This window comes from Pelecanus crispus, chromosome 4 (genome assembly GCF_030463565.1).
Source record: "Pelecanus crispus isolate bPelCri1 chromosome 4, bPelCri1.pri, whole genome shotgun sequence".
NCBI classification, from domain to species: Eukaryota; Metazoa; Chordata; class Aves; order Pelecaniformes; family Pelecanidae; genus Pelecanus; species Pelecanus crispus.
In genome coordinates this window covers 3,909,647-3,921,877 of record NC_134646.1, presented here as the reverse complement: position 1 = coordinate 3,921,877, position 12,231 = coordinate 3,909,647, and the positions used below count along the sequence as shown (strand labels likewise).

At 44.6% G+C, this 12,231-nt stretch overlaps 1 protein-coding gene across 9 annotated transcripts in view; it reads left to right on the top strand.

Annotated features, from left to right (window-relative positions):
• The window catches only part of WRN (WRN RecQ like helicase), a 47,890-nt gene extending 35,659 nt beyond the window's left edge, over positions 1–12,231 (top strand). For 8 of the 9 annotated variants that reach the window (XM_075709933.1, XM_075709932.1, XM_075709931.1 and 5 more), the window contains 9 exons: positions 854–935; positions 1,221–1,333; positions 2,258–2,372; positions 3,566–3,691; positions 5,505–5,667; positions 7,307–7,521; positions 9,000–9,071; positions 9,649–9,786; positions 12,099–12,231. In XM_075709933.1, the coding sequence (XP_075566048.1) occupies positions 854–935; positions 1,221–1,333; positions 2,258–2,372; positions 3,566–3,691; positions 5,505–5,667; positions 7,307–7,521; positions 9,000–9,071; positions 9,649–9,786; positions 12,099–12,221 (1,147 nt within the window). In that variant the 3' untranslated portion in view covers positions 12,222–12,231. Of the gene's footprint in view, positions 1–853; positions 936–1,220; positions 1,334–2,257; positions 2,373–3,565; positions 3,692–5,504; positions 5,668–7,306; positions 7,522–8,999; positions 9,072–9,621; positions 9,787–12,098 lie in introns of all 9 variants that reach the window. The other variant, XM_075709930.1, reaches the window with a different exon arrangement.

Genomic DNA, 12,231 nt, shown 5'->3' with positions numbered 1-12,231 from the left:
CATTTCTGAGTAGTTCAATTTCTCCTCCCGGCAAGCAGCCTGATGCTGGCAGACAGCAGGAAAATAGGGTATGTCACTTCAGCTGAATAATTGCCACTGTAGCCATGTGAAGAAAAATCATTTTAGGGACAGCTACAATCAAAACCAAGTGTTATTTCACCCTTTGCTTAGGAAAGGAGGCTCTTACTCCAGCTTGTTTGCTAACAGATATTGCAGTATAATCATAAGGGTAAGAATCCCTAAGTACGTGAGCCCACGGACAGGCAGCTGTGGTGCTGCTCTCTAGGCAGACATGCCTGGCGGTAACAGCAGCTAATTCTGCTTATTGCCTAGCAGCTGTGTCCTTGTCACTGATGCTTTTGATGTTATTAGCTCTTTCTGGCCAGGATTAATGTTACCAGCCATGGGGGAAAAAAAATGTAAGGTGTTTCTTGTGGGATGCTGTCAGAATAATGTCATGAACGGACAAGTGCTTGTAAGAACACGCTTTTGTTAACAACCTGGGAATCCAGCTGTTGACAGGGATATTGGTGTGTTTGTGGGTTGTTTTTTTTTTCACAAAACTGCAATTTTCATTTGCTTGAGCTTTGTACAGTAAGAGGCTTTTTTTTAAGTTACAGGACCAGACACAGAGGAACTCTGTTATGTTAGGGATACTGCTGATTCTGCCCCAGCCAGCTCAAGTCCTGTATGAGTGCAGCACTAGCATGAGGTGCTGGACCACAGTCTGATGGAGCTGTTGGAGAGCAGGCAAAATAAATTGGGCTGCTGCTCTCCCACAGCCTTGTGCAAAGTTCCTGAATAAATTGACCTATTGCAGGGCTTGTTTCACAATTCTTTATTTGTTTTTTAGTGTTGCAGAGCACTCACGGGTGAAATCTTCTCCTTTGAAGCCCCCAGAACCTGTTGTTTCATCAAAAGAAAAAGAACTAGAGGTAAGCTTTTGGAAGAGGGGAGGGTATCTGTGAATTGCAGTCAGCCTGCAGACCATAGTTGTCCTGTATTGGAGCAGCTGGCTTGGGTGGCTCTTAATATTACAAAGATGTTTCAAATAGAAGTCCTAAAAGAGGATTTAAATCTGTTAAGATGGATTAATGGATTGCTGGGTTTTGTATTTTAGTGGAAAGATGAGGGAAGTTATAACTTTTCCTCTCATATTAATTATACCTACATGAGTGGTCTAGAGCTGCTTCATGAGAATTTGGCTCTCTTGTTCACAGACTGCTCTGTATGGCCGGCTGTTGACTGCTAGACAGAAGGTAGCTAATGAGAAGGTAATTCCTCCAGCTGTCCTGGCAACCAATAATATCCTGGTGGAGATGGCCCGTTTAAGGTAAAGCCAGCATGCGTGTATGTTGTACAAACTGAGAAGGTTGCAAGCCAAGTCGCAAATCCTCTTTCTGCTTTTGTTGGGAGAGTATGCCTCATTGGTAGAGAAGCAGCTCTCTTGCTGAGGATCTTCAGTTGCTCTAATACCCTTCTAGACCACTGATTGGTGTAAATTAAACAGTTATTGACATCAGACTTGATTTTTCATTCTAGCTGTTATCAAAAAAAAAAAACCCTAAATGACACCTTTGCCTGTCTTTGTACGCAAACCTCCTATTAAATTGACCAGTCGGAGGAGGAAGGTGTATGTTTTCTACTGATCCCTACCTTTCCATCTGCTTCTCTCCGATGTGTGTGAATCATTTTAGTTTGCCCTTATCCTGCTAAGGGTCAGCTCCAGATCAGGAGCTGTCCCTTACTTTGCATGCGTAGCACTGTAGTGTAAAAGAATAAGCACGATTTAGTGTTGCTCTCAACTACCGAAAGGAGGGGAAAAAATCTTAATTTTTCTCTTCTCATTGTGTGAGAGGGTGTTGTGGGGCAGCTCAGTTGATAATGCATCTGAAGTACCTTCCCTAGCCACTAAAAGGCATTAGACAGTACTGCTTTTGGAATGTGTATGTTATTCCATGGAAGAGCTCTGGGCTTGTGTGCTCTTGGGAGGTAAAAGCAAGTAAGGATGGATGGGGTGAACTGATCCTCCAAAGTATTAAGCAGCAAATTTGGAAGTTTTTGCTGCAGTCAAGCTTCGCGATTCAGAAGTGCAAACAGTGAACTTAGCTGCGGAGAAGATAAGGGCACAGTAAGAACATTTTCAAGTTTTGACCAATAGATCTGTAGTCCAAGCACATGTCATTTGCAGGCACATGATGCTTCAAAGCATTGGCATAGGATGCTTCCATGGTTTTTGTTGTTCGTCCTAAACCAGGCCTACGACTGTTGAGAATGTGAAGAGAATTGATGGTGTATCCGAAGCAAAATCCACCATGTTGGTCCCTCTCCTTGCTGAAATTAAGAGCTTCTGCCAAGCGAGTGGTTTGCAGGTATGACTTACTAAAGTGTCTGCTACTTCGCAAGAGCCTTTAAGACATGATTTGGTCTGCAGCTGTCGGATTTCTCCTTCAGAGTTTGTCCTCCTCACAGCTATGCTGTCCAAGCATGGCAGTGAAACTTGCTAGCCTGGCATAGAAATAGGCTTCCCAAATCTGAATGTGCTACTTGGCAATGACATTCGGACCTGGCTGATGTTCTGGATTGGTGTGGTCATCCTGGAAGTCCAGGACATCCTTATAGAGGTCACCTATCTGGCCAGGCTGGGTGTCCAGTAGGTGCCGTATCATTGAGAGCTTGCAGCTAGTTGTTGTGATTTGGGGCTGGAGGCCAAAGGTATAGTAAGTGTTCCTTCACCATGGTTTGACTCGGTAGACTTGGAGGGCAGGGCTTTGTCCTCTAAGTTTCTCCTTAGGAGACTGGAAGGAGAGCTTAGACTCCCAGCTGTTGGAAATAGTCCTGTTGGTTCTCTTTTCACAGTCGATTTTCTTTTGTCCGAGACTTTCTGTAGAGTGGCTCCTAATCAGTCACTACGGTGAGAGACACCACTAAGGAGGGGCTGTGGAGCAGAGGATTAGAGGAACTATGAAGCAGTTTTGCTTTGGGATCTTAATTTCTATGTAAATCTACAGTTGAAGTGATTTATCTAGTCTAGAAAGGTAGAGCAGCAATACTAATTCTCTGTAATACTTGAAGAGTCTGTGGAGTTGTCTTTCTGCTTCACAGAAAGCTACTATGATCTAGGAATGGGGACCAAAAGCATTCCCGGTTTGTTTGGCTTCTTTTTCCAAGAAGTGTGTTGAGCAAAAGATTAATATAAATGGAGGAGTTTCCCATGCTAAGCAGCAGACCGAATAGTTTTGTTCTGATGGAATAGTTTTATGTGTAATGAACAACACCTAAGAAGGTTGTGTTGACCTGGACACTGTTTTTCTGGCCGCTTTATTTTTTGCGAGTCCCTTGGGCAATCCCATACTTGTTTTATTAAGATGGGAGTGTGTGGGTGTCCATCTGGATTCCCTCTTTGCTTAGTTTTTTTTGTGGAACACTGACTTGGGGTCAAAACCAACCTTGACAGAGATGAATTCATTTATGTTACTCTTTCAGGTAACTTCTGATAATGGGAGGGTGATCCATTGGTTGTCACTGGGATATAATTCTTGAAAACACTCTTTATCTCACTTAGACTGACACATTCCCCGCATCTGGATCTAAAGATCAGAAAGAAGCATCCCCCTGGAAGCATACTAGAGCCCTCTCTCCCTCGGAACATGTCACATATGTCCTGTTCCAAGAGAAAAACCTCTCGGTGGTAAGCTCTTCCCTGTGGGGGTCCCTTCCTGTCTGAAAACTAACGGCAGGGATGCTTTGTCTAGAGGAGGAGGATTTGCAAGTTCTCTTAAATCCTCTGCCCAGTGCTGGGATGGGTTTGCTTTAAAACACGGAGGCAGTATCTTTCCTGGGAAATGGTAGCTCACTTATCTCTATGGACTGGTAAAAGTATGGGAAAACTGGGCTTGCTGTGAGGTGGGATACAGTGAGCTAAGATACAGCTCCCTACTTGTTGCAATGCCCGCACAGATCGGCAGGGCATTGGGCAGAATTCTTGCTGTTCATTGGCCTGTTTCAGTACAGTTGTGCAGCGTGCTTTTCTATTGCAGGTGTTAGTTCTGCCTGTTTCTGTATTTTTCCTTTTCCCCAGCAGTAAGGGCATGCCGGAAATACTTCCTGATCCAGTAGCCTGCTGGAAAGGATACTAAGCATGGGGCTGTCTGTAGGTGTTTGTTTAAGGTTAATCACCATTGGGATAAACTTCACTAACTCTGCTCTTTTTAGGTTTAGGTAGCAAATCCCTATAACTTTTCCTATGCCATATCCGTGTGTAAGACTTGCACATCAGGAAACAAAGCTCGTGGGAAGATCCAATGCAGAAATTAAGTCTAAGTGCTAAGTATTATTGTGGCTTTCTAATTCAGAGTTTGGAAAGCTGTGTTTCCTGTTACAAACAAAAGTTGAGGACAAGTTACCTGTCACACCGAAGCTGTTGAAGTGCTACAGGGCATGCGGCTACACGGGCATCATGCCATGTGTCCCGTGGAAGATGAGCCTCATGAGCTGCTTTGATAGAGTTTTAGTTACTGGTTTTTAATTCTGCAGTAGGAAACTGAAGTTCCTTTGAGTTTTGCTTTACCCCTCCCAAGACTACAGGTAAACCTTGTCAGATAGTCCCTAATTTAAAAGCATACCTAAGGACTAATTAACAAGAAATGGTTGTATGATTGTTAAAGGATAACTTGATGCTCTGTATCCACTAATCCTAATGATTACATGCACAGTGTGTGTATTGTCTGGGGAGAAACCAGTAGAAGCTTGAAACCTGTCCTTTTGAGGAAGACAAGTAACGCGTTTGAAATCTCTCCTGGAAAGTACAAGTTTAGGTAGATAAAGTTTGAGATGGTTTTCTTGAAGGCAAATGCTTTAAGAGAAGAAACCAAATTCCCCCTCATTTTCACATCTGTTAGACGGTTTTGTGCTGTTATCCATGTTCTGCATGGATGCTATCAATCAAATGGGCCACTGGAAGGTCGGGTGCATCACAGCTACCTAGCAGGAGACATCTGAAGCTTTGACACAGCAATCTCATGAAGTAGGTGCTGGGTTGATACTCTGACTTAACTGCAGGACGAGGGCATCGTTTTCCTCTGTGGTAGGAATTGTTGGGGTTCAGCTGCCCCAGAGTGGAAAAGGGGTGGTAGTGAGTGTTGTGACATGAGGGATGTGAGCTGTAAGCAGGCTGTAGTGAGCCTTTGAGGTGGCCGCACAGCACCCTTCCTGTGTAGAACCTCTCTTCATCTGAAGTAAGTTCAAGCTGAGATAGAATGTTGCTTGATGTTGCACTCGAGCTGAGAACTAGTAGCCTCAAGAGGAAAAGTGCTCTTTACAAGCTGGAAAAGAAATGAGACAAATATTAGGAGTAACAAAGTGTTTTGAGGAGCTTTGTTGCACTGCTATGTGCCAGTATCCCCCGATTGCTTTTTGGGGATGGGAGGTTGCCAGATTTTGAGCTTTTACTTAGATTTCAGACACTTCTGCAATCTCAATTCCTTCTGCCTCTCTTTTCCTAGAGGACTATAAGTGAGAGCAGATCTCTGCCTCTTTCTGAGGTTGGCACTCACCTGTTCCAGGCGATGAAGGCTGGCTACCCTGTCAACCTGGAGCGAGCAGGTTTGACTCCTGAAGTTCAACAGATGATTTCTGATGTTATTCGTAATCCTCCCATTAACTTGGGTAAGCATTGCAGCCCTTATCTGAAGCTTCTCATGACAGTAGCCTACAGATGAAGGGAATGAAAAACTGATGGCTCAGCTGCTTCTTTAGGTAGAACCTGTCATTTCTGGAAGGCCTGTGGCTGTGGCAAGGCAGAGTGTGGCAATGCCAAGGTCATTGCTTTCCTGTCAAGGTTATGTCATAAAATAAGGGGACTGTGATTCATTAAAGAGCAAAAGAGGGTAGCCCTTTTTAAGAGCCATACAATTGAGCAAAAGGATTTGTAAAGATTCAGGCAGCATTCTTAAATCTGTATTTACTCAAGTGTTTTTAGAAAAAACATAAGCCTGACAAAGTCTTCCTGTAAGTACTGGCATCTACAGAAAATATGCTGAATAAGAGCTGTAGAATTTGCAACTTCTCTGCAAGATATTTGTTTATGGTGAGGAGGCAGAGAAGTACAGGAAAAGAAGTTCTTCCTCTTAACACTGTCATCTGGTGTCATGGCCTAGTTCACAGGCTGAAGATCATAGAATTGTTTAGGTTGGAAAAGGCCTTTAAGATCATCCAGTCCAACCATTAACCTAACACTACCAAGTCCACCACTAAACCAATTAAGGGGAGAGTAGCAATTTCATGTTTCCTGGCTTGGTGGTGGGATTACTTATAATGAAAGTAACAACTAGGAGTCATTAAAGTTGGAAAGGACCTCTAAGATCATCAGTCCAACCATCAACCCAACACCACCATGCCCACTAAACCGTGTCCCGAAGTGCCACGTCTGCCTGTTTTTTGAACCCCTCCAGGGATGGTGACTCCACCACCTCTCTGGGCAGCCTCTTCCAATGCTTGACTACCCTTTCGGTGAAGCAATTTTTGCTAAAATCCAATCTAAACCTCCCCTGGCGCAGCTTGAGGCCATTTCCTCTTGTCCTATCGCTTGTTACTTGGGAGAAGAGACCAACACCCCCCTCACTACACCCTCCTTTCAGGTAGTTGTAGAGAGCGATAAGTCTCCCCTCAGCCTCCTCTTCTCCAGGCTGAACACCCCCAGTTCCCTCAGCTGCTCCTCATAAGACTTGTGCTCCATGACCATGTACTGACTTGTGGTTCTGAGACAGAGTGACTTAAAGTTCAGTCTTGCCCTAGTAGTTTAATCTCTTGGGTTGGCAGAGTTTGCTGACTTGCTAACTTCGTTACTCTTGTCCTGTTGCGGATTAATGCGTCTTTTTGGCAGCAGTTACAGGCTCAGCCAGACTCTTGGATCGTTCTCTTAAATGTAGTGCCACGCTGGAATGGAGAACTGGCGTGGCACTACATTTAAGAAAGCAGAGAGGCTTTTCAGCCTGAGCTAATATAGCCTTCCTCTCAAGAGAAAATGCTGATAGGACATGCAAGTTAGGGGCAGGTGATGCTGACATTTTAAACTAAATTTGAGGACACTAAATTTGTGTGAGCATGAACGAGGTGGGGATTTATCCCATGAGCTCATGATCTGTTTTCTTATGAGCTGAACCCATATGTTTTCTTTTTTCCTTTTCCATGTCTTAATCTATCCTATACTTTGAGGGACAACTGATGTGCTTTACAACATAAGAAAACTGAATAAGGGGCAAGAGGATTAAAAAATAATTAATATTGTATCTATATTTTTTCCAAGACACCACCAAAATTCAAGTGATTAGAAAACTTGTTCCTGCAAATATTGAACTGTATCTCATCAAGATGACTATTGCATTATTGGAGAAAGAGGATAGAAAGAAGTCTCAGGATGGCTCAGGTGTCAAAAGGATGTTGGTGTGGTCAGAAGGGCAGCAGGAAAAACGAGGAGCAGATCAAGCAAGTAGGGAAGATGCCTTGTGGAGTAAGACAAAGGTTAGTGAAAGAAGGTATAAAACTGGTTTTGTGAAAAGAATGTTTCTTCTTTGTAGGAGCAGAATAAAAGCCCTTGTTTGCTGTTGTTGCTGTTTCCAGTAGTGCTTAGTGTCTCATCTTGACAATCCATCTTCCCCTTAGCTTTGAGGAGGACTGCCTGCCTCTCCTCTGAGAGCAGAATCGGAGGGTTCCCCTTGCCAAGTATTGACCTAGAAGAAGGCTGTCCCTGTGCAGCCTAGCTGTGATCTGTTAAACGTGTCACCTGAGTTGATCTGTTCCCATATGGCACTGTCAGTTCATCTCTACTGTAGTGAGTCCTGGACATGCAGCCCGGGAAGACCAGGCCCATGATGGTCCACCACTGTAGACCATCACAACTGCAGCTTAATAATGGCCTCAGAGGGGAGGGACGAACGCTTTCTGCTGTTGTCCAGCTCTTCGGGACATGGATGCAAAAAGTCCCCTGTAAAATCCCAGATGTACAGTAGCTGCAGCAGGGGAGGGAAAAAGCTGAAATGCCAAGTTCTTCCCAGTATGAAATCCTTTAAGCTGGATCCTTCATAGCCACAAAGGCCGTGTTCTGCCTTTGCCTTGCTTCCGTGCATTGGTACCTGATCACCAACCTGATGTGGGAGAAGTGATTCTCTTACTGTGCAGAAAGCTCTAAGATAGCAGAAAAGTTGAGAGTGTGAAAAAGCCAGAGGCAATGCCTGCCAGAAATGTGTCTGTCTTTCATGGGTTCCTCTGTTGCTTGAAACTGCTGGGAGTAGCTGTGATAACAAGAAAAGTGTCATGCCATTAGTCTGACTCACTGGGGAGAAATCTCCGGAAATAAGGAGCTCTTTGTTGCTGTTTGAGAAAGGCCAGGCTGGTGGTCTGAGCCCTTGGCTGGCCTCTCGGTTGTTTCCCAAGTCCCAGTTCAGCACCTTGTACAAAAGGCGACCCTGCACTGAGTGGCTCCTGGTGGGAATGGTAAAAAGAAATTCCAAACTCTGAATCCTTCTGATGTCTGAGCTAGGATTTCATGTCTGTTTTCCTGGGGTTTGGGATTGATTTCTTGAACTCTGGCTCAAACAATTTTTCAGGCCTTGCCGTTTTGCCAAATTGATTGTTTCTTGCATCCCTGAGTGCTGTTTTGTTTCTACGATATCTGTCTAAGCTGCCTTTTTCTTGAAGTTGACCTCCTGGCAGTCCAACTGCATGAGCTCTAATTATACTTTTTTTCTGTTCCTGTTAGTTGCTGGAGCTAATAACAGGAATGACATGCTATTAGAAATCAAATAAATATTATACAAATGAGTAGACTGCAAATCCAAAAGCCTAATCCAAATAGTCTTTATTTACTTCTCCTTCAGAAGATAACCTGGTTCTAATAATTCCCTGTGGCAAACAGCTTTTAAATCTGCTAATGAATGTTCTTGGATTTTAACAAGACAATTTTAACAAGTAACAATTTTACATTACTGCTGCTTTTCCAGGGTAATTGGATCAATCCGACATTGAAGGAAGGAGAAGAGAAAGCCCATCTGCAAGTGGTGCCTTTGGCTTCGGTAAACAGATGTTCTTACTGTAATGAAGCATGCGGTAGGCTTGCCATTAGTGATGCTCTCAGTAACACAGACATGTGTAGTTGATCCAAAAATCTCAGCTTGGCTGTTCCAACCTACGAGCAGCAGGCATTCTATAGAAATTAGAAGTTAATACATTTGTGCCCACTATGCTGTTTTTAACTGACACCTTTGTGGTAAAAACACATTTGAAAATGCAGCAGTTGTGAGTCAGAAGCAAGTATTTTGAGTTTTCAGAGCCACAGGGATGGAGGAAGTATTCTTTTCCACTAGAGGTGGGGGGGGGAATGCCCAAGTACAAGTTGTAGTTCCCTTGTGTTTGAAATGGATGCACTTCACAAATTTTATTGTGGTGTAATGGCTAAGAAATAGCTAGTGATCTCATTAAGCAGAGGTGTTGGAATTCTGTTTATAAGTATAGACTCATTTACTTCCAAAAAAAAAAAACCAAACAAAACCCTTCAAAACACAGCCTTTGCATTGAATCTGGTTTGTGCGGATGTAAGCTTTAATGCTGTGATAGATGTAACAGCCTGCTTCTTTACTGTCGTCTGGAAAGGCTGTACAGAGTGTGGATGGCAGCCAGCCAGGCAGCAGAGGGGCAGCAGGCGGCCCGAAGCCCATCACGCTGGCCTCCTGCAATCAGCCTGCCCTGAATCCTGATGAGAAGGAAGAGTTTGCCGACTCGCAGCCCAAGGTGAGACTGCCTGCAGGTCTGTGCCAGGAGCAGAGCCCCGACCTGACCACTTGGATGTTGATCTTGAACAAACCAAAATCCCAGCTTCTGGCTGGGTTCTTTATTGTGCCTAAAACCTTCGCCTGGATTGCCAGCCAACTTCTCTTGCTAATATCCTTGATGATACAGGGACAGCGTGCTGCTTTTATTGCCCTTGCTATGTCTGAATATACTTCTCTCACATCATCAGTCTGCTACAGAAGTTTTTTTCCCCTAGTACGTCTTGTCGGCCATCTAGTGGCAGATGCCTCTGACGCTTTAAGAGGACATTTGGCTCCCTTTCCTCTTTCAGGTTGTGTTAGATTGTATGCTCATCACACTAAGGATTTTTGCACTGGTATTATATATAAAAAAAAAGTTGTATGAGCATACATACAGTGTTTTTTCTAAAGGGAGCTGGTGTGGCTCTCGCCAGCACGACTTGCTGTACAGCTGGCTTCAGTATGAAGCCAGATATTGATTGTAACTGCAAAACATGATGCAGACAAATCATTATTCATGGTCTGGTCACTGTTAGGTAGATATAACTCCTAAAAAGCACAGCAGCTATCTAATTTGAAACACTAAACACATTATAACATTATCTTTTTGGTTGCTGGTGATAGCTTCAGAGAACTTCCAGAACATCAGTCCCAAGTAAAGACCCTTTGTTGTGACACAGGAACAAAACATGATCAGTGTGTAATGGTCTCTGCACCCTTCCTGCTTCACCCAAGCTTGGGCTGGGAGTCCTGGTGTTGTGCGCACACCTCTTGATGCAGGCACTGGCGCGACCTCTGTCCTGCCTGCAGCTCAGTCCTACAGATGTGTTTCCCAGGGGCAGCTTGCCAGCAGTCTTGCTCATGTCAAGGCGAGAGTCTCAACAGAGCTTGGTCTGCTCTTATTTAAAAACTGGTGACTGAAGGATGAGCAGAACCCATTTGTGTCCTAGCTGTAAGCTCTTACAGGAATTTCATAGAATCATAGAATGCTTTGGGTTGGAAGGGACCTTTAGAGATCATCTGCAGTGAGCAGGGACATCTTTAACCAGAGCAGGGTGCTCAGAGCCCCGTCCAACCTGACCTGGAATGTTTCCAGGGATGGGGCCTCCACCGCCTCTCTGGGCAACCTGTTCCAGTGCTTCACCACCCTCATTGTAAAAAATTTCTTTCTTATGTGTAGTCTAAATCTATTCTTCTTCAGTTTAAAACCGTTATTCCTTGTCCTGTCACAACAGGCCTCCTTAAAAAGATCATCCCCATCCTTCCTATAGGCCCTCTTTAAGTACTGAAAGGCAGCAATAAGGTCTCCTCGCAGCCTTCTCTTCTCCAGGCTGAACAATCCCAACTCCCTCAGCCTGGCCTTGTAGGAGAGGGGCTCCAGCCCTCGGATCATTTTGGTGGCCTCCTCTGGACCTGCTCCAACAGGTCCATGTCCTTCTTGTGCTGAGGGCCCCAGAGCTGGATGCAGTGCTCCAGGTGAGGTCTCACCAGAGCTGAGCAGAGCGGCAGAATCCCCTCCCTCAACCTGCTGGCCATGCTGCTTTGGATGCAGCCCAGGATACGGTTGGCTTTCTGGGCTGCAGGTGCAATTTGTGGCTTTGTGTTACCATAGCATCTTTTCCCACCACAGTGCAAGAGATGCACCCAGCAGTCATGGAGAGCGCCGAATGTTTAGATTCCCCTTGGGAGACACAAGCCCTGAGTGAGTCCTGCAGAGCTTGTGACATGTGTGAGGAGAGGGAGAGAAGAGAGGGTTCCTTGCACAGTTGGGGATGGGCACCCACAGCTGTGTTTGTGGGGTTTCAGTCCCTTTTTTTCATCAATAAGTAATCGGGGGAGGTAGCAGATACTGCTGATGGGTCACCAGTTCAGGGCATCCACTTTCATCCCCTGCCTGGGGCTGTATTCTCTCACAGCTCACACTGAGGAGCTGCAGTTCTTTTATTTATTATCTTGACAGTTGAGGTTGGTGGGTTTGGTTTGGCGGTTGTTTGGGGTGGTTTTTTTTTTGTAAAGGTGGTGCCTGAAGGTCAGTGTAACACTTACAGGGTGTGCTAGCATGCTCTGTTTCAGGCCAAATGTTTCCCATCTGTGGTTCTTCTCACTGCTATAGGTTTTTCTTTTTTTTTTTTTTTTAGTCCCTCTTGTACTTGAAAAAGGTGTTGTGTTTGAGGGAGACATAAGCATTCCACTAAATATGTAGACCACGCATGTCTCCTGATGAGCATGATTTCTGGGGGTGGGAGCTATGTTAACTGCTTGCCTTTATCCATGTTTGTTTTCTTCTTTCAGAGCTCACATCCCCCTTGCAAGAGGAAGGTGCCGGAATGGTTTGGAACCTCAGCAGTGACAGTTCTACCTCCTACCCAGATCAAGAAATCAAAAACGGAGGCCAAGAAAGGGATTTTTAGTTGAAAGTAGAAAG